Source organism: Sapajus apella, unplaced genomic scaffold (genome assembly GCF_009761245.1).
Source record: "Sapajus apella isolate SASKATOON/1434 unplaced genomic scaffold, GSC_monkey_1.0 scaffold67, whole genome shotgun sequence".
Classification (NCBI taxonomy): Eukaryota; Metazoa; Chordata; class Mammalia; order Primates; family Cebidae; genus Sapajus; species Sapajus apella.
The window spans coordinates 11,756,265-11,782,172 of NW_022437007.1; the positions used below are offsets into that span (position 1 = coordinate 11,756,265).

Consider the following 25,908-nt stretch of genomic DNA (forward strand, 5'->3'; position numbering starts at 1 on the left):
AAAAAAAAAAAAAAAAAAAAAAAAAAAAAAAAAAAAATTAAAAAATAGCTGGGCATGGTGGCATGTACCTGTAGTCCTAGCTACTCAAGAGGGTGAGGAATGAGGATCACTTGAGGCAAGGAAGTCAAGGCTACAGTGAGCTATGATTGCACCACTACACTCCAGCCTGGGCAACAGAGTGAGGCCCTGGCTCTTAAACAAACAAACAAAAAAAGTAGAAATAGAAATATGGAAGAAAAAAAGCAGGCAGATTTTAAAAGGAACTATTTTTAACTTCTAGGAAGGATTAAAAATATGAAAAAGTGGTTTACAGATATGCAAGATCCAACAGAAGCCTAACAATGTCAGGACAATGACATTAGGTGTGACTAAAGTCAGACAAAGGCTTATGCAGAATCCAGTTAGAACCATTCAGATATTCTGAGAGTCAAAGGCATGCAAAATCCAATTGATGCCATGAATGAAGTTAGATATAAACTTACGAAGGTTTACAGACTGTTTAGACCTGAAAAATGGGTTCTCCTAGAACAAATCCAGAGATGAGGACCAAGTTGCAGAGGCTATTAATTATCTACCAACATCCATTCTTCCTTAGTAACAGGATCTCAGACAACAGACTTAGCTAAAAAGAAAATAAAAACAAGAAACCCTGTATTTCCCTGCCTACTTCAAATCAGGTGTAGCTATATCACTAAGTTTTGTCCAATAAAATGGACTCAGATGTTGGAAACGGATATGCCCTTTGCCCTTCCCTCTCTCCTTCATGCTACCTCTGTAATAAGGACATGATGGATGGCACTTCAAAGAGTCACTACAGCAGTCTGCTAGGAAGAGCATATAGTCCTTGTCTCTTTCTTAGTCTAGAGTTCTTCCAGTCCACTGACTGCAATTTCTGCTTCCTGTCCCTTATCCCAACCAAGGCCTGTAGAAACGGAGAGAGAGAGGAGGTAAACGAGACAGGAAATACATTTAACAAGTATTGTTGCTAAGATCCCAGTGTTCTCTGGGCCTCAGAGATATTTAAGCTAAATCCTTTTACGCTACACTTCTGCTTTCTTTGTAGGTGTCCCTGTTGGGTCTCCCCACCTGCAATCCACATGATGCAGAAAACACATTTTATTTTTCTGGCTGCTACCCAACATTTCCGCTCTCACCATCCCCCTTCTCTGTTTGCCCCAATCTCCTTCCAGCCTGGTTTTTCAGAGATTCACAGTACACAGAATCTCTTTTAGGTTTCAATGCCCTTCTCTGGGACAGAATTTAACACAGCTCTAGGTGGGTTCTTGTTCTCTCACTTTTGAGTGTGGTTCATGTAATCCACGGGAATACTCATACATTCAACAAATTTCAGGCTTGCTGGCCAAGGCTCTACTTTCATGTATTATAAAAATGGAAAGAACCGACCAACAGATCTACATAGATGCAAAAGATCAGCAAAAATTATTTTCACATATGGAACTGTTTTTTTCCTACTTTTTTTCCCCAAGAGCACTGGGAAGGAACAGGCCTAACAGATTAGCCTATTTGGTAGCCTCCATCATGCCACTAAAATTGTCTTGGTTGAAAGTAGACTTGATTCAGTTTTACTCCTGGCATTTCTGAATACTTATGAGAATTAAGATTGTCCACCACTGAAATTTCTAATGAAAATATTGTTTAAATAATATTTTAAATGTTTTAATGCAATAAGTTATTCAGTTTGTTTAAGTAATTTGATTAGAAGCCATTAAGCTAAATAAAACAAATTATTTGCTAAGAAACAAGTTAAGAGTTTAAACTCCAGTTTCTACTTAAATAGAATTAACTTAAAGATTTAAATTTCTATTTAGACCAGGTTAAAATAAACTTCCCATTAAATTTATAAAGTCTGAGACATATTCAGTGATTAGAGTACCTAGACATAAAGGCTATAATTTTTTTTAAAAGAAGAATGCTCTTACTTTTCTACTTCTGCCTCTTAGAGTAGAATGGTTCAAGAGGATTTGGATTTCAAAAACTAAAGGGGCAAACTAATGCCTTCCCTTCCATGGGCTATACAGCTAAAGAAGAGTGAAGAAAGCAAGTTTACACATTCTGATGGCAAACTAGCTCAAAAGTTGTGAGCAATCCACCAAAGAAAGATTGATGGTAAACCAAAGGATTAGAGGTTGTTTAAAAGGTGAATGCATATAGCTTTAAAAAACAACAATTAATATAATTTAAAACTGAGATTGTTTTGTATCAGATCTAAAGTTAAGCTATGTTTTTTTTCAAAAAGAGTTATAGTATACCAAAATTATGGTTAAGTAAATAGAAATACTGAGGAACCTAAACAAGGCCCCATATCTGAATGCAATGAAATACAGACCTGGGTGTTTGAGCCATGCCCTTGAGTCACGTAAGAGCTATACTATAAATTAAAAAAAGCACCCTCCTAAGGTTATTTTTATGAAACTTTTAAGTATACAGCCTGGTTGGGTGGTGTGCACCTGCAGTCCCAGCCACTTAGGAGGCCAAGGAGTACTTAAGGCTAGGAGTTCTAGACTGTTATATGCTACGCTGATCAGGTGTCTACACTAAGTTCAGCATCAATATGGTGACCTCCTGGGAGTGGGGACCACCGGATTGCCTAAGCAATGGTGAACCAGCCCTGATAGGAAATGGAACAGGCCAAAACTCCCATACTGATGAGTAGTGGGATTGTGCCCATGAATAGCTACTGCACTTCAGCCTGGGCCAATGCAGCAAGACTCCATCTCTTGGGCCGGGCGCGGTGGCTCAAGCCTGTAATCCCAGCACTTTGGGAGGCCGAGGCGGGTGGATCACGAGGTCAAGAGATCGAGACCATCCTGGTCAACATGGTGAAACCCTGTCTCTACTAAAAATACAAAAAATTAGCTGGGCATTGTGGCGCGTGCCTGTAATCCCAGCTGCTGGGGAGGCTGAGGCAGGAGAATTGCCTGAACCCAGGAAGCGGAGGTTGCGGTGAGCCTAGATCGCTCCGTTGCACTCCAGTGTGGGTAACAAGAGCGAAACTCCGTCTCAAAAAAAAAAAAAAAAGACTCCATCTCTTAAAAAAAATCTGTCTATATCTATATAGCAGCCAGAGATGTTATAAATACTGAAAATGTAAAATTTATAAAATATCAATATGCTTTGGGGTCAGCAAAACAGCCCAAACAAATTGAAATTAAGGCTATTGCAGGAAATTAAGAATATATGTGACTTTTACACTCTGTTACCACCTGGTAGTAGCATCAAAATTGTAGGCTAAATCTTTTTTTTGTAGGATAAATCTTTTCCAGCTTGTTTGATTTGGGGGGAATATATTTTTGAAGAATGGCTGCACAAACCTGTATCTCATATGAAACACTGAAGAGTGTTTGGGGATGGGAATTCTATAGCTGTAGGGTCAGCCTTCTCAGGTTCACCTACCAAATAGCTTCAAAAGCAAAGGAAGGTTTGGAAGCCCAACCCAAAACTATCTACCACAAAAGCAAAACAGACAATAAATATAAAAATAAATCTCTGATGTCAAGTTCTACCACACAAATTCATACAAGCTTCACAGTTGTAACATTAACTTTTTAAACATTATTTTAAATAACTTACCAGTAAAAAAAAATCTTATTTACCTTCTTCCCCCACAATCTTTGAGTCATTTAATTTAAACAATTATATATTTGACTCTGGATTATCCAGGCCAATAGAGAAGTAGTAAGAGAATTCAGTTTAGGAGAAGTGACTTAAGTGCATAGAAGATGTAATCTGGCAGATCCTGTTAGTTGTCTCTCCAAAGCCAGCCCTTCTTTGTTAACAGAACTACAATTTCTGTTCAGATTGAGGTGGTAATGTGCTCAGAGGATGGTCCCCCCTTCCCAGAGCATTAAGTTTTTTCACTTAGATCTTTTCAGTGTGCGCAAGTAATTCAGACCTGGCCAGTAAGACATAAGAAAGCCTACTTGGGACAGCAGGCATTCTGGGATATTTCTCCTGGATAAGGGGAGATGTGCAAGACAGTTCATCTGTCGTTCTGCTTTGACGCTGCCATGGTAGGACATAGTAGCTGCAGTAACTACTTGCATCTAAAAAGGAAAAGCAAAAAAAATGCCTCCCCCCCGACAAAAAAAAATCCAGTCCATACCTCTGGTTTCAATGTATGGTAGGTAGGATTAACCAATCCTGAAAGAAGCTAACTTCAAATTTGTTACATAACACAATAAACCATTATTTAAGACAACTTTGATCTACTTTTCTGTTTTTTTGTGGCTAAAAATATCCTGATTGGCCAGGTGCGGTGGCTCATGCCTGTAATCCCAGCACTTTGGAAGGCCGAGGCAGGTGGATCACGAGGTCAGGAGTTTGAGACCAGTCTGGCCAATATGGAAACCTTTTCTTTAGTAAAAACACAAAAAATTAGCTGGGTATGGTGGCGTGCACCTACAGTCAGCTACTCAGGAGGCTGAGGCAGATGAATCGCTTGAACCTGGGAGGGAGAGGTTGCAATGAGTGGAGATCACACCACTGCACTCTAGCCTGGGTGACAGAGCACGACTCTGTCTCAAAAAACAAGAAAAAGAAAAAAAGTTATATATCTCCTGATTCATGCATATAAAAAAAGTATATCAAAATAGTAATTAGTTTTGAATGACAGAATTGCAGGCCATTTAATTTTCTTTATTCTTTTCATCTACAGCAAATAACGTTTTTTTTTTTTTTTGGTGGTAAGGGCTTAGGGTCTCACTATGTTGCCCAGACCGAGATGAAGGAATCATAGCTCACTTACTGTAGCCTCAACCTCTTGGGCTCAAGCCATCCTCCCGCCTTGGCCCCATGAGTAGCTGGGACTACAGGCGAGTGCCACCACACCTGGCTAACTTTTTATATGCTTTTTGCAGAGATGGGGTCTTGCTATCATGGTCAAGCTGGTCTCAAATTGCTGGCTTTAAGCCATCCTCATCTTGGCCTCCCAAAGCACTGGATTATAGGTGTGAGCCACTGTTCCTGGCCTTTTAGAATGTCTCTGTCCAGTTCACACTTACTTTAAAAATGCAAATATCAGTATTTAAAAATATCAAAATATATAGCTTTCGTGATTTCAAAAGTTCTCACTATCTAATGTCATGTTAGAGATACAAATTTAAAGTATGCTAAATGGGTGGACAGAACAGACGTTTAATCTACAACACTTATACTAAGAAGGCTGACTACTACACTGAAGTCCCTTATAAGAAGGAAGTTGTTAAGGATAAGGAATATGGGTTGGGCTCTTTGAGAGACTCCACACAGGTATATTTAATCAGCAAAGGAGTCAAAACAAGACCAGCTGATATCAACAGTGCTTTCTACATGTTGGGATATGATTTGCCAACTGGTGAGACTATTCTAGGTATCAACATAGAATACACAACAGCTCTAGGGAGGCGAGGTAGTCTAGGACAGTAAATAGTCTTATTCGCTAAAATGAACCCATAAACTTAGGTAGCATTTCTCCAGTGTAGACCATGGATCACTAATCCCTCATAAAAATGGGTCGAATGAGATTCATAACGCATGCTGGCATATGGCATATTAAAGGCTCAGAAAAGTCAAACTAGTTTATCTTCATCAACCCTGGATTCCTCAAATTCCTTTGATTACAGAACTCCCTTTTATGTAACACCCTTTTATGTAATATCATATATCCATTCCACAGAATTACTTTGGGTAATGCAGGGCTCAGGCCCAGCAAAGTATAATTCAGTTAAGGTAGTAGAAAAAAAAAATTAAAATTCACATTTAATTATTCCTACATAATATGTACTTCTGAAGCAGAGTTCTAGAAAAAAAAAATCAAGATTACTGTAATAACCACTTAATGGAAATCACCTTTTCTGGTGTATGTGTAGACTGGGAGGCAAACAAAAGGTATGGACCAGGGAGTAAGACTCCTGGACCCCACATAATAGCTGGGACAGAAACTAGGCTGTGATGTATTGATTTATGCATTCACTCAAAATTTACTATGTTTCTATATGTCTCAATGTATCTCAGAGATTGCATTCCATATGGGAGACAGAAAGTGATTAAGATATAGACCCCCATCTTCAAAGAAAGTCTACCATAGAAACAAGGCACATAAGGACTTCACTCTAGAAAAGATATATATATATATATATATATATATATATATATATATATATGTATCTGTCATATATATTTTATATATATGACAGTCACAGCACAAAAAAGTACTACACTCTGCTGAGGAAGAAGGGATAAAGGGCTTCCAAGTAAAAAGAACAAGGCACATATAACCATAAACAGTCCATTATAAATAAAGAAGAAAAAGGCAGACATAGCATGTAAATGGCAGAAGTTAAATTTGAATCTAGAGAGTCTAGTTCTAGTGTCTACTCCCTCAAATCATTATGCTATACTGCCCTTCAACCTTCAATTCCCTTATGAGCTACCACAGATCTTTCTAGCACCAACTTACATGTCTCCTTAACCATAAAGCCTTTTCTGAAGCAGAACTGACTTTCACCCTCTTTTGTACTATCACCATTCTTCAGCATTGCATCTATCACACCATACTGCAATGATTTGTTGACATGGGTGTCTCTTCATTAGACTGAGAGGTTCTAGAGAACAGAAACTACCTATTTCATTGTTACATCCCTCTCATCAATCACAATGCCTGCCATAGCAAGCATTCACTAAACATTTACAGAACTGAATAAACTTCAGTAGAGGTAATGCTTATTTTTATTCAAAAACATTTCAAGCTATCTACACAGCCCAATAGTGGAACTGCTCTTTATGCACTCAGTTTTAGCTATAAAGAATTCTATATACTCACTTTTAAAAATTGATAAAAAAAAATACTTAAGCCATCCTAAGAATATTTGTTAATGTCTTTAGATACAATGTCTAAAATTCAACTTAGTATGAATTTCAAAATGTAATTCTTATCATAAGTCAACAGTGGTAATAAGTGGGTTGTAAACCAGAACTTGGATGAAGAACTAAGGAAGAGGTCAGCAGAGGAAGAAAACAAAATAAAGACTTTGATTTTCATAATTCTGACCCATTAACTTTAAATAAAACTCACCCAAAAACCACTACATAGACTTGCTGCCACAATAATAAAATTCTCTAAATTAGTATAAGGTTTTTGTTAAGATTAACTTCATACCCTTTATTTCCTTGAATTTTCATTCACTTGTCAAATATTTGAATCTACCACATGCCAAAAATGGTGCTAGGTACTGAGGATACAAGTTGACTAAGGCATCGGGTTGAGTAAACCAACAATGGTAGCAAAGTCCAGTAGATTAGAGTTAGGCTTGGAATACCACAGCACCAGAGAAAAGGAATATGTAAGTCAGAACAGGAAGTGTGGGAAGGATGGACAGGGGTACAAATACAAAAATAAATTTTGGAAATTCTATTCCTTTTGGAAAAAGACTTAAAAAAATGTGCATTTCAAGTCAGTAGTGGTCAGTTACCTCCTATATTGCCAGGCGAGTCCATGGGAATAGCAGGTCAGACAAAATAGTTACAACATTTCTCATTCCTAGCTGTGTGCACATCACAGGACCCCATGCTGTGCCCACACATGCCAAAGTAAAATGGAGGAAGTCATTCCCTTAAGATTGTTCTTTCATTCTTAAGGCCAAGTTAGTTGGGAGGGGCAAAGAAAAGGAGAGAACCAGAAGATGATGGAAAGAAGAACCTATCCTAACACATTTTTACGTTGCTTTTCCTTACAAAAAATATTCAGAAAGACCACAAACATACTCACTCCTCTCTTTCAAGTGTGTGTGTGCACACACACCCACAAACACACCCACACACACCCACAGTGACTAAATCATTGCCACACTGGGAAAAATGAACAAGTCCCAGCTAAAATTCTAGAAATAGCTATCAAGAAAAAAGTCATCTCCGGACTTTCAATAATTTCTATACATCCTTCAGCAGTAAATGTCATCTCACTTGGAAGTTTCCACAACATAATTAATCTTTATAATTATTATCTGTCGAGCCAATATAGCTGCTTCACTATCATCCAAATACTAAAAAATATTTACATATATTTCAGAAGAACTAGCAGATTACAGCATGCATTACCACTTTCATCACTTCCACATGAAGCTTTTCTTGCCCATTAAAATTACTAATTTATGTGAAAAGTCTTCAGAAATGCATCTGTGTCACAACTATTTAGAGAGATTAGTTTAACAATTATTTTTCCAAGCCAATTCAAATATTTATTTCAGCTTTGCAGAAATAAATTACTACACCTCAAATTATTTTCAGCAAAATTCAATCACATATACAGAAAAGAAAAATTTTTTGCTTAATATCAGAATATAACAGCTATTTTCTGCCGGGCATGGTGGCTCACACTTGCAATCCCAGCACTTTTGGAGGCGAGGCAGGCAGATCATGAGGTCAGGAGTTCGAGACCAGCCGGATCAACATGGTGAAACCCCATCTCTTAAAAAAAAAAAAAAAAAAAAAAACAAAAATTAGCTGGGTGCAATGGTGCACACATGTAGTCCCAGCTACATGGGAGGCTGAGGCAGGAGAATCACTTGAATCTGGAAAGTGGAGGTTGCAGTGAGCCAAGATCACACCACTGCACTCCAGCCTGGGCAACAGTGAGACTCCATCTCAAAAAAACAAACAACAACGACAACAACCAAAAAAAACCCCAACTATTTTCTAAGCTTATAGCTGATATATAATCCAATTGTTTTAAGCAATTAGGTAAGCAAAAGAATATAAAAACATTCTAACAGCAAACTCTCAGCTTCCTCTGCTTGGTGTATGTGTACACAAGAAAATTCAACCAACCACTAAAACACCCCATAATATGGCCTCAATCTGATTTCCAACCTTATTTTCCCATTACTAAATAACAAAAAATTGCATATTCTTTCCAAGCTGGTCACCAACTATCCATAAATGTAATCAATGTAATCTGCTTTAAAGCTTTGTTTATCTGTGGTTACGAACAAGGATTATGGAGTCAGAATGCCTGAATTTGAATCTTGTTTCAACATTTACTAATACTGTCGCCTTGGGCAAGTTATTCAATCTCTTAGTGCCTCCATTTTGTCTGACATAAAATAGGGCTGGTAGCAATGCCTACCTCACGCAAGTGTAAAAATCAAAGGATATAAAACATGCAAAAGCTCCTAAAACTATACCTGAGTGCTCAATAAATATTCCTGCTATTTCCCCTCAAGAATTTCCTCCATCCATGTAAACCTACCCAAATTTCAGCTCAAAATAATCATTTCTAAGAAGTCTCCCCAACTATATAAATGTATAAAAGCAAACGTATAACAATTAGGACCCATAGCAAAGACAGTATTTGGCACTGAGTATACATTAAACATAAAAATAGTTAAATAACTTTTTCCAATAAGTTCATTAACTATAGCAGAAATTTATCTTGCCTTACCAAGTAAAGTGTAAATTCTCTGGACAAGAACCTCATATTCTATTATTTTTATATTGCCCAAAAAACTTAGCACAGTACATGCACAGAGCAGGCACACAGAAAATAACTGCCAAAGTTAACACAACCCACGAACAGTCGCCGGTTTGCTTGCTATCTTAGAAAATGTTAAAGATAAATGTTAATTATAACCACGAGGCTTATGGACTGTCTTTTTTGTTTTGTTTTCGAGACAGAGTCTTGTTCTGTCGAGCAGGCTAGAGTACAGTGGTGTGATATTGGCTCACTGCAACTTCCACCTCCTGGATTCAAGTAATTCTCCTGCCTTAGTCTCCTGAGTAGCTGAGATTACAGGCACGCACCACCATGCCTGGCTAATTTTTGTATTCTTAGTAGAGACAGGGTTTCATCATGTTGGCCAGACTGGTCTTGAACTCTTGAGCTTGTGATCTGTCCGCCTTAGCCTCCCACAGTGCTGGGATTACAGGCGTGAGCCACTGCGCCCAGCCCGATACAGACTGTCTTTAATAATGATCAACACACACAACCTAAAGGCAAGGGGAAAAAAATACGTGTTTCCTGATTTAATGTTCAGATCTATTATAAGAGTGTTCTCAAGGGACAAGAACATTCCTACACCTAACTGAAATCACTGATGAAAGAGAATGATGACAAAAATAAAAAAATTATAGAGTCCCCCTCAACCCCCACCTGGAAGTAATTAACAGGAAACTCAAGGGGAGTTAACATTATAAGTTAACATTATAATTTGGCAATATATGATGGATGCAGCAAACCACTATGGCATGTGTATATGCCATGTATGTAACAAACCTGCATGTTCTGCACATGTACCCCAGAACTTAAAGTATAATAAAATAATAATAATAATAATAATAATAATAATAATTTGGCAGTATGTAGAATAAGCTGATCTTTATTGCAACCTTAAGTTTGGAACCTAGTTCGATCCAACATCAACTGAGTGTCTTCTATGTTTATGTGAATCCCACCATCTCTCGAAGGATTTTTCATCTCTAATGCTCATTTAGGCAGTGTGGCATGTATTACTTTTGACTCATTTTACTCTTTCAAGTGTATATATCTCACCTTTAGCACAGGTTACAAGTTCCTTCTTATAAAGTCTGGATCCTGACCTCTACTTTTATGAACTACCTTCAGTATCTGGTAAAATGTTTTACATATAGTAGACCCTTTAATATTTGTTCTAAATAAATAAATAAGCCTACAGTATTTATTCCTGAGTGAATACAAATTTAGCTGATCTGTGGCCACCATATACTGAGTGCCTAAAGTACCAGGCATCTTACACATATCACTTAACCTTCACTACAACCCAATGAAGCAGGTGTAACTTCTCTTTTACAAACCAGAAAACCAAGGCTTTAAAGATTGTACAGCCAGTAAAGAAGTGAAGCTGTGATTTCCATCCATGTCTGTTTTCTAACTACTACTCTTTACATGAAGCCATATTGCTGCTCTAAAATGATAAGTGATCTTCAGAACCCATGGCTGAGGGGTACAGTGTGATACTCTCATGACTTCTCAATATTCAGTGAAAGATTAAGTAGGTTAGGTCTGTGAAATGGCACTGAGGGCATTATATTTGAGTTAAAAAAAATAGTTATCTACAGCAAATGCCAAGGACTATCAACTTTTTACAAATGACATAACAAAACCTCGCTCTTCATTTATTTCTGGACTGCTTAGAACAGGAGGTGTAGGATCTATGTGTTAGCCTCTGATGTGCCCTCAACTTATAAGCAGGTGTGTCAGATTAAGCTTTAATCTTCAGTAAGTGGGAGTGGGGAAAGAGGGCAATGTCACAAAATACACTGGATGCCAATTCTCTCATTCAGAATTAATAAATAATGACATTAAACTCAATTTTTTAAAAGTTAGATTCATTGTACTAGCAAGAATTCCTTGCTTACTTCTATTAAGACTTGCCAAGCTCCCCCACTTTCTAAGTAGAAATTATGTGAAATCCAGAAGAAATAAAAACTGTATATTTGACCTTTTCCCTCAAATGCAAATAATTTCTCTGAAGTCAACCAAGAAATGATGAATCAGCACCCATTATGCCTAGTTTTAGAAAGAAATGATTGCTTAGTAAGAAGGTAATTATTTTTTGAATAAATAAAACATAGTCCTGTTCTCAAGTAACTTAAAGACTAGTTGAGATAAGATGGCAGATTTAACATAACTATTTAAGTAATCACACTAAATGTAAATGTTCTAGACATCCTAATTAAAAGACAGAAACTGTCAGATTATACAAAAAAGCAAGTCCCAACTATATGCTCCCTGTAAGAAGTTTACTCTTAAAAAAGAAAAAAAAAAAAAGTTTACTCTAAATATAAAAATGCAAAAAGATTAAAAGTAAACAGAAAAAGATGAGCCATGCTACTTTTAGTTAAAAAGAAAAAAAAAAAAAGATTTCTTACAGAAAGAGTTACTCAAAAGAGTTCCTATATAACATCAGAACAAAGAATATTACCTGGAATAAAGAAGTCATTTCATAATGTTAAACATATTAAAGGCACATAATCCTTAATGTTCACTCATTCAGTAAAAGAGATTAATACCCAAACGTTCATTAAAAGATAAACTATTGTATATTTAAACACTGAAATTCCATTCAGCAATAGAAATGAATACTAAAGCAACATGAATAAATCTTAAAATAATATTACTCAGTAAGAGAAGCTGGGGTGGGGTAGGGGAAAGTACATACTGTGTGTAGTATGATGCCATCTATATAAAATCCTAGGAAATACAAACTAATGAATAGTGACAGAAAGCAAATCAACAGTTACCTGGGGATAGGGGCAGGGCAGCAGTGTAGGGAATGAAGAGAATGATTTTACACAGGGGAATAAAGAAACTTTTAGAAGTGATGGGTATGTTCAATTAACTTGATTGTGGTGATAGTTTCATGAACACATACTTTATGCCAAAGGTTATCAAAGTATAAACTTTAAATATTAGCAGGTTCTTGTCAATTATTTATCATTAAAGTTGCTTTTAAAAAACTAATTAAGATACGTACACTTAAAAAGTTTTTTAAAATTCTGGGATATCCTCTAAATGATTCCTGACTCGCAGTACAGGCATACCTCGTTTTTATTGTGCTTTGCTTTACTGCACTTCAGATAGTGTGTTTTCCATAAATTAAGTTTGTGGCTACCTTGAGTCAAGCAAGTCTATCAGTGCCATTTTTCCAATGGGCATGTGCTCACTTCTTGTCTCTGTATAATTCTTGTATTATTTTAAACTTTTTCATTATTATTATATCTGTCATGGTGATCTGTGATCTTGATGTTACTATTGTAATTGTTTTGGGGTATTACGAACCACGCCCACATAAGACAGTGAACTTAATATATGTTGTGTGTATTCTAACTGCTCCAGTGACTCACTGTTTGCCCATCTCCTACCCTCTCCTTGGCCTTCCCTATTCTCTGAAACACAACAATACTGAAATTAGGCTAATTAACAACCCTGCAGTGGCCTCCAAGCATTAATGTGAAAAAAGGTCACACATCTCTCACTTTAAATTGAAAGCCAGAAATGATTAAGCTTAGTTAGGAAGATAAATTGGAAGCCAAAACAGGCCGAAAGCTAGGCCTCTTGTGCCAAACAAGTTGTAAGTGCAAAGGAAAAGTTCTTGAAGGAAATTAAAGGTGCCAATCTAGTAAACACACAAATGATAAGAAAGTAAAACAGCCTTATTGCTGAGATAGAGAGTGTGGTCTGGGAAGAGGATCAAGCCAACCACGACATTCCCTTAAGCCAAAGCCTAATCCATAGCCAGACTCCAACTCTCTTCAATTCTCTATAGGCTGAGAGAGGTGAGGAAGCTGCAAAGAAAAAGTTGGAAGCTAGCAGAGGTTGTTCATAAAGTTTAAGGAAAGAGGCCATCTCCATAACATAAAAGTCTAAGACAAGGCAGCAAGTACTATGAAGTGCAAGAAGTTACCCAGAAGACGTAGCCAAGCTAAACTAAACAAAAAAATGTCAGGGTAGACAAAACAGCCTTCTGTTGGAAAAAGATGTCATCTAGAACTTTCACAGCTAGAGAGAAATCCATGTCTGCTTTAAAGATTCAAAGGACACGATGACGCTCATATTAGAGCCTAATGCAGCTTGTGTCTTTAGTTGAAGCCAATGCTTAATGAAAACCCTAGAGTCCTCAAGAATTATCCTAAATCTACTCTGCCTGTGCCGTAGAAATGGAACAACAAAGCTTAGATGACAGTATATCTATTTACAGCATAGCTTACTGGATATTTCAAGCCAACTGTTGAGATATGCTGCTCAGTAAAAAAGATTTCTTTTAAAATATTAATGCCCAACGACAACATATCTAGTCACCCAAGAACTCTGATGAAGATATACAACGAGATTAACTTTGTTTTCATGCCTGATAACACAATATCCATTCTGTAGCCTGTGGATCAAGGAGTAATTTCAACTTTCAAGTTTTATTATTTAAGAAAAAAATTTACTAAGGCTATAGCTGCCATAATGACTCCTTTGATGGATCTGAACAAAGTAAATTGAAAACCTTCTGGGAAGGATTCACCATTCTAGATGTCATTAAGCACATTTGTGGCCGGGCATGGTGGCTCACGCCTGTCATCCCAGCACAGGGAGGCTGAGGTGGGCAGATCACCTGAAGTCAGGAGTTTGAGACCAGCCTGGCCAACATCATGAAACCCCATCTCTACTAAAAATACAAAAGTTAGCTGGGCGTGATGGTGCATGCCTGTAATCCCAGCTACTTGGGAGGCTGAGGTCAGAGAATCACTTGAAGAGGGGAGGCGGAGGTTGCAGTGAGCAGAGATGGCAACACTGCACTCCAGCCTGGATGACAGAACAAGACTCCGTCTTAAAAAAAAAAAATTTGTGATTAAGGGAAGGAAGTCAAAACATCAACATTAACAGGAGTTTGGAAGAAGCTGATTCCAGCCCTCATGTATGACTTTGAGGGGTTCAAGATGTGGTGGAAATGGCAAGAGAATAAGAATGAGAAGAAGCAGAGATTAAAGATGTGACTCAATTGCTGCAATCTTATGATAATACTTAAATGGATGAGAAATTGCTTCTTTTTTTTGACATGGAGTCTGGCTGTGTTACCCAGGCTGGAGGGAAGTGGTACAATCTCGGCTCACTTCCCAGGTTCAAGTGATTCTCCTGTCTCAGCTTCCTGAGTAGCTGGGATTCCAGGCGTATGCTACCACGTCTGGCTAATTTTTGTATTTTTAGTAAATACAGGGTTTCATGATGTTGGCTAGGCTGGTCTCAAACTCCTGACCTCAAGTGACTGGCCCACCTCAGCCTCCCAAAGTACTGGGCTTACAGGTGTGAGCCACCACACCTGGTCCTAGGAACTGCTTCTTACAGATGAGCAAAGAAAGTGGTTTCGTGAGATGGAATCTATTCCTCATGCAGATGCCATGAACATTGTTGAAACGGCAACAAAGGATTTAGAATATTCCAAAAACTTAATTGATAAAGCAGAGGCAGGGTTTGAGAGGACTGACTCCAATTTTCAAAGTTCTGTTGTGGGTAAAACGCTATCAAACAGCAACACATGTTACAGAGAAATCTTCTGTGAAATCAGTCAATCCAGCAAACTTCATGGTTGCCTTATTTTTAAGAAACAACTATAGCCATCCTACCCTTTAGCAACCATCACCCTGATCAGTCAGCTGCCATTAACATCAAGGCAATATCCTCCACCTGCAAAAAGATTACAACTCACAGAAGGCTCAGATGCTCATCAGCATTTTTTAGCAATAAAGTATTTTTTAATTAATGTAAATTAGTTTTTAAAAACATTATCACACTGAATAGACTACAGTATAGTGTAAATATAACTTTTAGGTGCACTGAGAAACCAAAATATTTCTGTCCTCACTTTATTGCATTATTCACTTTATTGTGGTGGTATGGAACTGAACCTGCAATTATCGCTGAGGTATGTCTGTATTTACGTTAGTGTATAATCTCCTCTCTTGAGTGTGGACTGAACTTAATGACTTGTTTCTAGGGAATAAAATGTGGCTGAGATGATGGGATGTCACTTCGTATATTAAGATACAAAAAAACTACTGCTTCTGTCTTGGCCTCTCACACATGTGCTTGCTCTGAGGGAAGCCAGCTGCCATATTGTGAGCTGTACTATGGAGAAAACCCTGTGGTAAGGAGCTGAGGGAGGCCTCGGGCCAAAAGGTGTCATGGAACTGAGATCCCCGGCCCAAGACACTGCAAGGAACTAAATCCAATAACCACATGATTGGATTTGGAAGCAGATCCTCTCCCACATGAACCTTCAGATAAGAATATGGCCCTGACCAACAGTTTGACTATACCTCACACAAGACCTTGAGCCAGACGTACCCAATTAAGCCATGCCAAGATTCATCAGTCACAGAAACTGTGAGATAGTAATGTCTGTTTCTTAAAGTCACCCTGTTTTGGAGTACATATTTTTGTGACACAGCAATGGATAACTAATACCAAATCTAAATCACAAATTTTTTTAAAAGGCTACAAAACAGTAGCATTCATTTAAAATACACATTCAGCCACAAATAACAATACTTAACTAAAACTGAATTAAACAAGGCTAGTACAGTATCTTATAATGCCACCAGAGACCCAAGATCTTTTTTCCAGGCTCTGTCATTCTTTGAGAATGTGATACGAACATGAATGAACAGAACTGTCATCCTTATGCTTTTTACCTTGGTAATGCAGTATCACAGAAAAGAAGAGAAAGAAGTTCTGCCTTTTTCAGGAAAATGAAAACTTTCCCAGGAAAGTCAAAGCTAGTCTTCTACTTATATCTCATTTATCAGGCCTGCTTCCCATTGCCACTGTTAGCTGCCGTGGAGTCTGGAAAGATGAGTATTTTTTAGTAAGACACACTATTCCCTTAACAAAGTGTTTTGTTTGTAAAGAAGAGGACGACAATGTTTATTAGTTAGGTAACCAGCAGTACATGCCAAAGCAATATATTCTATTTGTGATAAAAAATATTACAGGAGGTTAGAGAAGGGTAAGAATATTGTATGCAATGAGAACTTGAGAAGGTTTCTGAAAGGAGAGATGCTTAGAATTTGGCTAAATAGAGAGGACAGAAAAGGGAATTCTCAAAAAGGTTAAAGCAAGAACAAAAAGCCATGAAAACAGGGAAGTTCAGTAAGGCTCAAAAGTTACCCTTACTTATAAAGTTTCTAAATTCATAACTAAGGTTTTAAAAATTAGCTGAGTGATGAATATGCATGTTGTTTCCTAGCAGGAAAGAAAAATACAGTGTCATATTTAAGAGAAGAGATATGGGCAAAGAATATTAATAAACATTTCTTTAAGGAAGATAAACAAATGGCCAAGAAGCACATGAAGATGCTCAACATCACCAGTCATCAGAGAAACGGAAGCCAAAACCACGATGAGGTACCACTTCATATCCACTAGGATGGCTAGAATAAAAAATTCAGATAAATTTTGGGAGGATGTAGAGAAATGAGCACCCTTATACACTGTTACTAGAACTACAAAATGGTGCAGTTGCTCTGACAAACAGTCTGGCAGTTCTTCACATAATTAAACAGAGTTACCATATGACCTAGAAGTTCTACTCCTAGGTATATATACCCAAGAGAAATGAAAATATATGTCCACACAAAAACTTGTACATGAGTGTTTAGAGCAGAATTATTCAGAATAGTCAAAAAGTGGAAATAACTCACATGCCCATCAACAGATAAATGGATAAACGAAATGTGGTATATTTGCACAACAACGCATTATTTGGCCATAAAAAGCAGTGAAGTACTGAAACATAATACAACATAGATGAATTTTTACAATACAATGACAAGGGAAAGAAGTCAGTCATGATTTCACTCATATAGAATGTCCAGAACAGGGAAATCTATAGTGACAGAAAGTAGATTAGTGGTTGCCTAGGTCTGTGTGGGAGGAGTGGGCTGAGAAGATTCAGATAGCTAAAGAATAGAGGGTTGCTTTTTGAGGTTAATGAAAACGTTCTAAAATAAACTATAATAATGACTGTGCCTATATCAACGAACATATTAAAAACCATTACATCGAACACTTTAAATGGGTGAATTATATAGTATATAAACTATATTGCAGCAAGGTTGTTAAAATAAGAGATAAGGTGAACACTTTTAGCATATCTATCCAGCCACAGCTTAAGACTTCCATTCCACCCAACTCTAGCAGCCAAGAGGAGAGGCAGAAACAGCAAGGAGGGGAGAATGGAAAGATGGGCTGCCTGTTTTGAGAAGTGGTGATTAAGAATGAAGACCCTGGAGTTAAATACCTGAGATCAAATCTCAATTCCACACTTACTGTGAGACCTTGGACAAGCTCTTAATCTCACTTTGTCTCAGTTTCTTCATCTATAAAATAAATACAATACTAACCTCATAACATTGTGGGGATTAAATGAGATATATTTAGGGCCATGGTTCACTGTCAGGCACAAGTGCTCAATAAATATGTTAATATTCTTACATGTTTTCCCATTCCTGTTTCTAGTTCCTTAAAACAAGCCCACTAGTGTGAGTAATGTCCTATCACTTGCAACCAATGATACTCTAAACATAGACCTTCAAAGAAAACGTGGAACAAGTAGAGAGTCCTGATTCAGTGAGGACTCCCCCATCTGCAGTGAGGTTAATGAAGCAGTTGGTTAAATTATAAAGACTTTTCTCTGAACTACAGATTCATATATTTAACTACTTAATATTTCCACTTCTTTGTCTAACAGTCACTTCAGACTTAACATGGTCAAAGCTCAATTTCTGATTTTCCTTCAGGAACCTGCTCCTCTTGCAGTCTTCCCTATCTTAATTGACAGCATCTCCATTTTATCAGCTCATCAATTACATTTTTTTTTTTTAATTCATCCACAACTGCGGTGGTAGGCTAAATAATGTCACCCAAAGATAGGAGGTCCTAATCTTTGGAACCTGTGAATGTCACCTTTGGTGGAAAAGACTTTGCAGATGTGATTAAAGATCTTGAGATGAGATTACTCATCTCAAGGATTACTATGAGAAATCCTAAATGCAATTACATGTATCCTTATTAAAGGGAAATCTGACATACACAGAAGAGGAGAAGGCCATGTGACCAAAGAAGAGATTAGAGTGATGCAGCAATGAGTCAAAGAATGCTGGCAGCCAACAGAAATTGAAAGAGGCAAGGAAGATTATCCCAGAGAGCCTCTGGAGGAGCAGCAGCTGTGCCAACACTTTGATTTTGACCTAGTAACACTGATTTTGAACTTCTGGCCTCCAGAGCTGTGAGAGAATAAATTTTTGGTTTGCAGCCACCAAGTTTGCACTAATTTACTATGGCAGCTATAAAAAAGCTAATACAACTCCTTTCTTGCCCTCACACTCTATATCCATTCCTTAAGGAAATCCTACTAACTCTAATTTTAAACTATATCCATAATCCAACAACTTTTCACAAATCCACTGCCACCACTTTGGTTTAAACCACCATTACCTTGGCTGGGCACAGTGGCTCACACCAGTAATCTCAGCACTTTGGGAGGCTGAGGTGGGAGGACTGCTTGGGAGTTCAAGGATGCAGTGAGCTATGATCGTGCCCCTGTACTTCAGCCTGAGTGACAGAGCAAGACCCCATCTCTTAAAAGAAAAAAATCACCTCTTTTCTGAACTCCATTTCTGTTTTGGGGAATTGCTTGTGCTGACAGGAAGCAGCTAACTCCTACTACAGAATCTAGAAGACCCAATTATTCACTTCCGCAGGTCTCCTGACAACTAGAGTGTGGACATGTGACCCAGGCCTGGCCAATGACACATACCTTCCAGAATTGTGACCGGTAGCTTGGATAGACTTTTTTTTTTTTTTTGTGGCAACAAGATCTGGTTCTTCAATCAGGGTCAGGAGTGCCAAAGGAATCATCTTCTAAGGTCAGCAATGTCAGCCCTCATTCTACATTTTATTTCTGTAAGTTTGACTACTCTAGATATCTCATATACGTGGAATCATATAGTATTTGTCTTTTTATGACTGGCTTTTCACTTAGCATATTGCCCTCAAGATTCATCCATGTTGTAGCTTTTGTCAGCATTTCATTACTTGTGATGGCATGAGCCTACAGTCCTAGCTACTCAGGAGGTTAAGGCAGGAGAATCACTTAAGCCCAGGAGTTTGAGGCTGCAGTGAGCTATGACTGTGCCACTGTACTCCAGCCTGGGTGACAGGGTGAGACTCCATCTCTAAAAAAATAAATAAAAGGTATTTCATTCCTTTTTAGGGCTGAATAATATTCCACTTTCACATTTTGTTTATTCATTCATTGAAAGTCATTTGGGTTGCTTCCACCTTTCAGCCACTGTAATGCTACTGTGAATCTGGGTGTATAAATAGCTCTTCAAAACCCTGCTTTCAAGTCTTGGATATGTACCAATAAATGGACTTTGTTTTTTCTTAAATAAGATCTTGCTCTGTGACCCAACCTGCAGTGCAGTGGCATGAACACGGCTCACTGCAGCCTCAAACTCCTCGGCTCATGCGATTCTTTCTCCTTAGACTCTCAGATAGCTGGGACCACAGGAGCCTGCCACTATCCCCGGCTACTCTTAAAATTAAAAAAATTTTTTTATAGATATCTCTACAAAGTCTTGCCATGTTGCCCAGACTGGTCTTGAATTCCTAGGCTTGAGTGATCCTCCCACCTCAGGCTCCTGAGAGTAGCTGAGACCACAGGTGCACACCACAGAATTGTTGAATCTTAGAGTAATTCTATTTATAAATTTTTGAGGAGCCACTACACTGTTTTCCATAGCTGCTGCACCATTTTACATTCCCATCAACAGTGCACAAGGGCTCCAATTTCTCCACATTCTTGCTGACACTTACTATTCTCTTTTTAAAAAATTTATTATTTTATAATAAATCTCCCTATGTTGCCCAAGCTGACCTTGAACTCCTGGGCTCAAGTGGTCCTCCCACTTTGACCTCCCAAAGTATTGGGATAACAGGCATGAGCCACCACCACGCCTGACCCTCTCCTTGTTTTTGATAGTAGCCATCTGAGTGAGTGTGCAGATACCTCAGTGTGGGTCCCCATTTGTTAGACATGCAATTACAACAGTCTCATAGCTTATTTCTCTGACCCTAGGCTCCATCTCCCTCAACCTGTTCTTCATACTGTCCCCAGAAAGGCATTTATTATCATGTAACTTCTCTTGTAAACATTTTCACTGGCTTTCCATCCCTCTTAGGTAGGTCCGAACTCCTGATCATGCCACAGAGGAACCTATAAGACATGGCCTCTACCTATCTCTTCACCAATCCTTCTCTAGCCTGTTCCTTTTCTCCCACTGTCCTCCCAAGCTGACTGCAAGCTCTCTGAAGGCATGTGTTTCCAAAATCCAGCACATCTTCTGTTACTCAAAAAACATGCAAAACAGTCTATTGAATGATCAATAAAAAATAAAACAAGGCCAGGCTCAGTGGCTCATGTCTGTAATCCCAGCACTTTGGGAGGCTGAAGCAGGTAGATCACCTGAGGTCAGGAGTTCAAGCCTGGCCAATGTGGTCTTGAACTCCTGTCTCTACTAAAACCCTGTCTCTACTAAAAATATAAAAATTAGCCAGGTGTGGTGGTAGGCACCTGTAATCCCAGCTACTTGGGAGGCTGAAGTAGGAAAATTGCTTGAACCCGAGAGGAGGAAGTTGCAGTGAGCCAAGATCGTGCCACTGCATTCCAGCCTGGGCAACAGAGTGAGACTCCACCTCAAAAAAAAAAAAGAAGGGAAGAACTATCCTCAGGTGACAGAAATGAGAGAAAAGACAAAGAGCAACAATAGAAAGGTGATGTTCTATTGCCCAAGGAAGTCAGACCTGATACCAGCACTGGTGACTAGGGGCTACGAGTCTAACAGGCACACCAGGAAAGCAGGTGTGAAGGGCCATGAGACAAGAAGAGCTAGAACTGAGTTCCAGCATGTAACTGAAAGTACCAGCAAACTCCATGAAAAATAACAAGGAGCTTACCTTCATCTTGCACTTCACGTGGGGGTGGGTGGGGGAAAGTCACCTACAGGAAAACAAATCTCTCGAACCGTGCTATGCACAAATGTGCATACTAAATTTTATACAGTACTCATGCTGTATAAAATACGAGGTACTGGAACTGTAGGCCAAGAAATTAACATAAAAATTGGTCCATAACTACTAAATACCAAGAGACTCTAAAAAAATAAGCCTGAAACCACTATTTCACAGAGCACCTGTGGCTCCCACAGACTAAACATAACCAATTGAATGTGAGCTCATAAATAAAAAATAAAAACACACAGGTTTAAAAAAACACTATGAATGGTAGTAGCCAGCAGATACACAGATCAAACTAATAGCCCTCCCCAAATTTGACAATATCTTGAAAATATAAATTAAGCATGTGTATTAGGCTGTTCTCAGATTGCTATAAAGAAATACCTGAGGCTGGGTAATTTATAAAGAAAAGAGGTTTAATTGGCTCATGGTTCTGCAGGCTCTTCAGGAAGCATGGCAGCTTCTGCTTCTGGGGAGACCTCAGGGATCTTTTACTCAGGGTGGAAGGAGAAATGGGAGCAGGTGTTTTACATGGCAGGAGCAGGACTGAGAGAGGTGGGAGGTGCTACACACTTAGCGCCAGATCACCTAAGAACTCACTCACTATCACGAGAATAGCACTGAGGTATGGTGCTAAACCATTCATGAGAAGCTGCCCCCATGATTCAATCACCTGCCATCAGGCCCCACCTCCAACACTGGGGAGTACAATTCGACATGAGATTTGGGAGTAGACACAGATTCGAGCCATATCAGTACATTTCAAGTTATAAAAGAGGTAAAAGTAATAGAAGCCATAATGAAATAGAACACTGCAGGAAAAACAGAATAAACAGAACTGAAAAGGACCAGATAGAATTTCTAGAGAGAAAATCTAATTATTGAAATAAAAAGACTCAATGAACAGTTAAGTAGCATATTAGAAATAGTTATAGAAAAAACTGTAAGTGAAAGAGAGCTGAGAAAATTAACTGAAATGAATCACAGACATGGAAAGACATGGAAAAATAAAAAGAGTGCTTAAACAACATAGACGATAGAATGAGGATACAATTAGGAATCCCAGAAGGAAAGAACAGCGCTATTAGGGAACAGAAAACAGTTTAATACCACCTTAGAATTTTCTATAATAGAAGACTTTAATCATTACGTGGAAGCAGCTAGCCAGAGTCCTAAAGCAGAGGAAATTAAAACATGTAAACTCGGATTCATGATAAAACAATATCAAAATATAACATTAACTACTGAAGGAAATGTTAAACAGAAGAGAGATTACTAAGGAAAATAAGACAATCAGAATGACAGCAAAACATCTCATTAGCAACATATGCCAAAAGACAAGGAAGTAATATTTTCAAAATGCTGAGGAAAAATAACTAAGAATTCTATATTCAATAAGCAATGGTAAATTAGACATTTTCAAACAATGATTGAGAGTTTATAACTCTTAAACTCTGGATCAACAAATAACTAAAGGATGTCCTTCAGTTTGGATTCCTTCTTGAAATGTTTTAAAATTCATAAAGTGCATAGGGTTATAGGCTAGTCATAGGGACTCACCCACAAGCACTTTGGTGGGTGGATCACTTGAGTTCAGGAGTTCAAGACCAGCCTGGGCAACATGGCAAAACCCTGTCTCTACAAAAAAGTACAAAAATTAGCCGAGTGTGCTGGTGTGCCTATAATCCCAGCTACTCAGGAGGCTGAGGCAGGAGCATCGATTGGGTCTGGGAGATCGAGGCTACAGTAAGCCATGTTTGCACCACTATATTCCAGCCTGGGTGACAAAGCAAAACCCTGTCTCTCTCTTTTTCTCTCTCTCAAGATCCTGTCTCTTTCTCTCTCTCTCTCTCTCTCTCTCTCTCTCTCTCTCTCACACACACACACACACACACACACACACACACACACACACACACACACACAGTACATTATACTAAAATACAGTTACTCTGGACATGCATGTACAAAAAATTGAATTTAGACACACTTTATACCTTTCCCCAAAATTAACTCAAAACTACAAAACTTCTAGAAGATAACATAGGAGAAAATCTACATGTCCTTGAGTTTGGCCATGACTTTGTAGCTACAACACCAAAAGAATGTCCCAGGAAAGAAAAAAATTGATCAGTTGGACTTCATTAAAATTGAAAACTGCCCTGTGAAAGGGGCCGTTAAGATAATGAAAAGACAAGCCACAGACTCAGAGAAAATCTTTGAAACATACATATTTGATAAAGACCTGGTGTCCAAAGTATACAAAGAACTCTTAAAATTCAATAATGAGAAAACGAAAAACCCAATTAAAAAATGGGCAAAAGATTTAAATACCTCCTTTTACACAGATGACAAATAAGCATAAAAAAAGATGCTCCAGAGCCGGGTGTAGTGGCTCACACCTGTAATCCCAGCACTTTGGGAGGCCAAGGGGGGTGAATCACCCGAGGTCAGGCGTTTGAGAGCAGCTCACCTATCATGGTGAACCCCACCTCTACTAAAAGTACAAAATTAGCCAGGCGTGGTGACACGCACCTGTAATCCCAGCTACTCAGAGGACTAGGCAGGAGAATCACTTTGATCCAGGAGGCAGAGGTTGCAGTGAGCCAAGATAGCGCCATTGCACTCTAGCCTGGGCAAAAAGAGTGAAACTCTATCTCAAAAAAAAAAAAAAAAAAAGATGTCCCAAATCGTATGTCATTAGAGAATGGCAATTTAAAACAACAATGAGATACCACTATGCATCTATTAGAACGGCTAAAATACAAAACACTGACAACACCAAATCCTGGCAATGATGTGAACCAATAGTAACTCTTACCCATTGTAGCTGGGAAAGTAAAAACAGTTACTTCGGCAGTTTCCTAGAAAGTAAACATATACTTACCATACAATCCAGCAATCATATTCATTGGTATTTACCTAAATGTGCTGAAAGCTTATATGTATACAAAACCTATATTCAAATGTTTATGGCAGCTTTATTTGTAACTGCCCAAACTTGGATGCAACCCATATGTTCCTCAATGCCTCAATGGATAAACAAACTGTGTTATATTCATACAATGAAATATTATTCAGCAATAAAAAGAAATGAGCTATCAAGCCACCAACAGACATGGAGAAACCTCAAATACATATTATTAAGTGAAAGAAGCCAATCTGAAAAGGTTACATACTGTATGATTGCAATTATATGGAAAAGGTAAAATTACAGAGACAGTAAAAAGACCAGTGGTTGCTAGGGTTTCAGGAGAAGGCAGGGAGGAATAGGTGGGGAACAGCAGATTTTTAGGGCAGTGAAACTATTCTGTACAATACTGTAATTGTGGCTACTCATCATCATGCATTTGTCAAAACTCACATAATGTATAACACCAAGACTGAACCCTAATGTAAGCTATGGAATTTAGTTAACACTAAATCAAAACTGGCTCAATTGTAACAAGCATATTACACTAGTATAGGATGTCAATAATAGGGAAAATTGTGTGCATGGTGAGGGAGAAAGGGCACATGTTTGGGAACTCTCCATACTTTTCCATCAAATTTTTTTCTGTATATCTAAAACTGTTCCCAAAAAACCATCTATTGAAAAAGAGAAAATTAAAAAACAATAAAAGGCTAGGTGCAATGGCTCACACCTGTAATCCCAGCACTTTGGGGGGTCAAGGCAGGTGTATCACTTGAGGTCAGGAGTTGAAGACCAGCCTGACTAACATGGTGAAACCCCATCTCTACTAAAAAAAAATACAAAATTAGCCAGGCATGGTGGCACATGCCTGTAATTCCAGCTACTTGGAAGGCTGAGGCAGGAGAACTGCTTGAACCCAGGAAGCGGAAGTTACAGTAAGCCGAGATCGCGCCATTGCACTCCAGCCTTGTCAACAAGAGCAAAACTCTGTCTCAAATACAAAACAATAGAAATAGCAACAAAAACAGTACCTTGACATACGGGAAGATGAAAATTAAAACTTTCTAAAGGCCTTATATTGTTTGGGAGAAAGAGGTGTTGATTATCTTTAAACTTTCAGTCAAATAATGCATGCTAAAAATTTAAAAGAAACTGCTAAATGAAAAGAGGATGAAGTAAAACAACTCTCTGTAATAAAGCAAATCTATTATTTTTAACTATGGCGGCTTACCTGAGATTCCAGAGCCTCCAACTTACGTTTCCTTGCATGAAGAGCTTTACTTGGAAAAGCCCAATAATAATTAGAAGTTCCGATCCTCTCACAGTCAACCATACTATCATCAACTAAGCTTTGAAGGACTTCTTTTACTGACATAGAAGCTAAGAGATAATTTTTAAA

General features: G+C 38.2%; 1 protein-coding gene across 2 annotated transcripts in view; it reads right to left on the reverse strand.

The window, feature by feature from the left end:
- The window catches only part of MND1 (meiotic nuclear divisions 1), a 62,384-nt gene that overhangs the window by 28,562 nt on the left and 7,914 nt on the right, over nt 1-25,908 (reverse strand). For both annotated transcript variants that reach the window (XM_032248628.1, XM_032248629.1), the window contains exon 3: nt 25,741-25,889. In XM_032248628.1, coding sequence (XP_032104519.1) covers nt 25,741-25,889 — 149 coding nt within the window. The remainder of the gene's footprint in view (nt 1-25,740; nt 25,890-25,908) is intronic.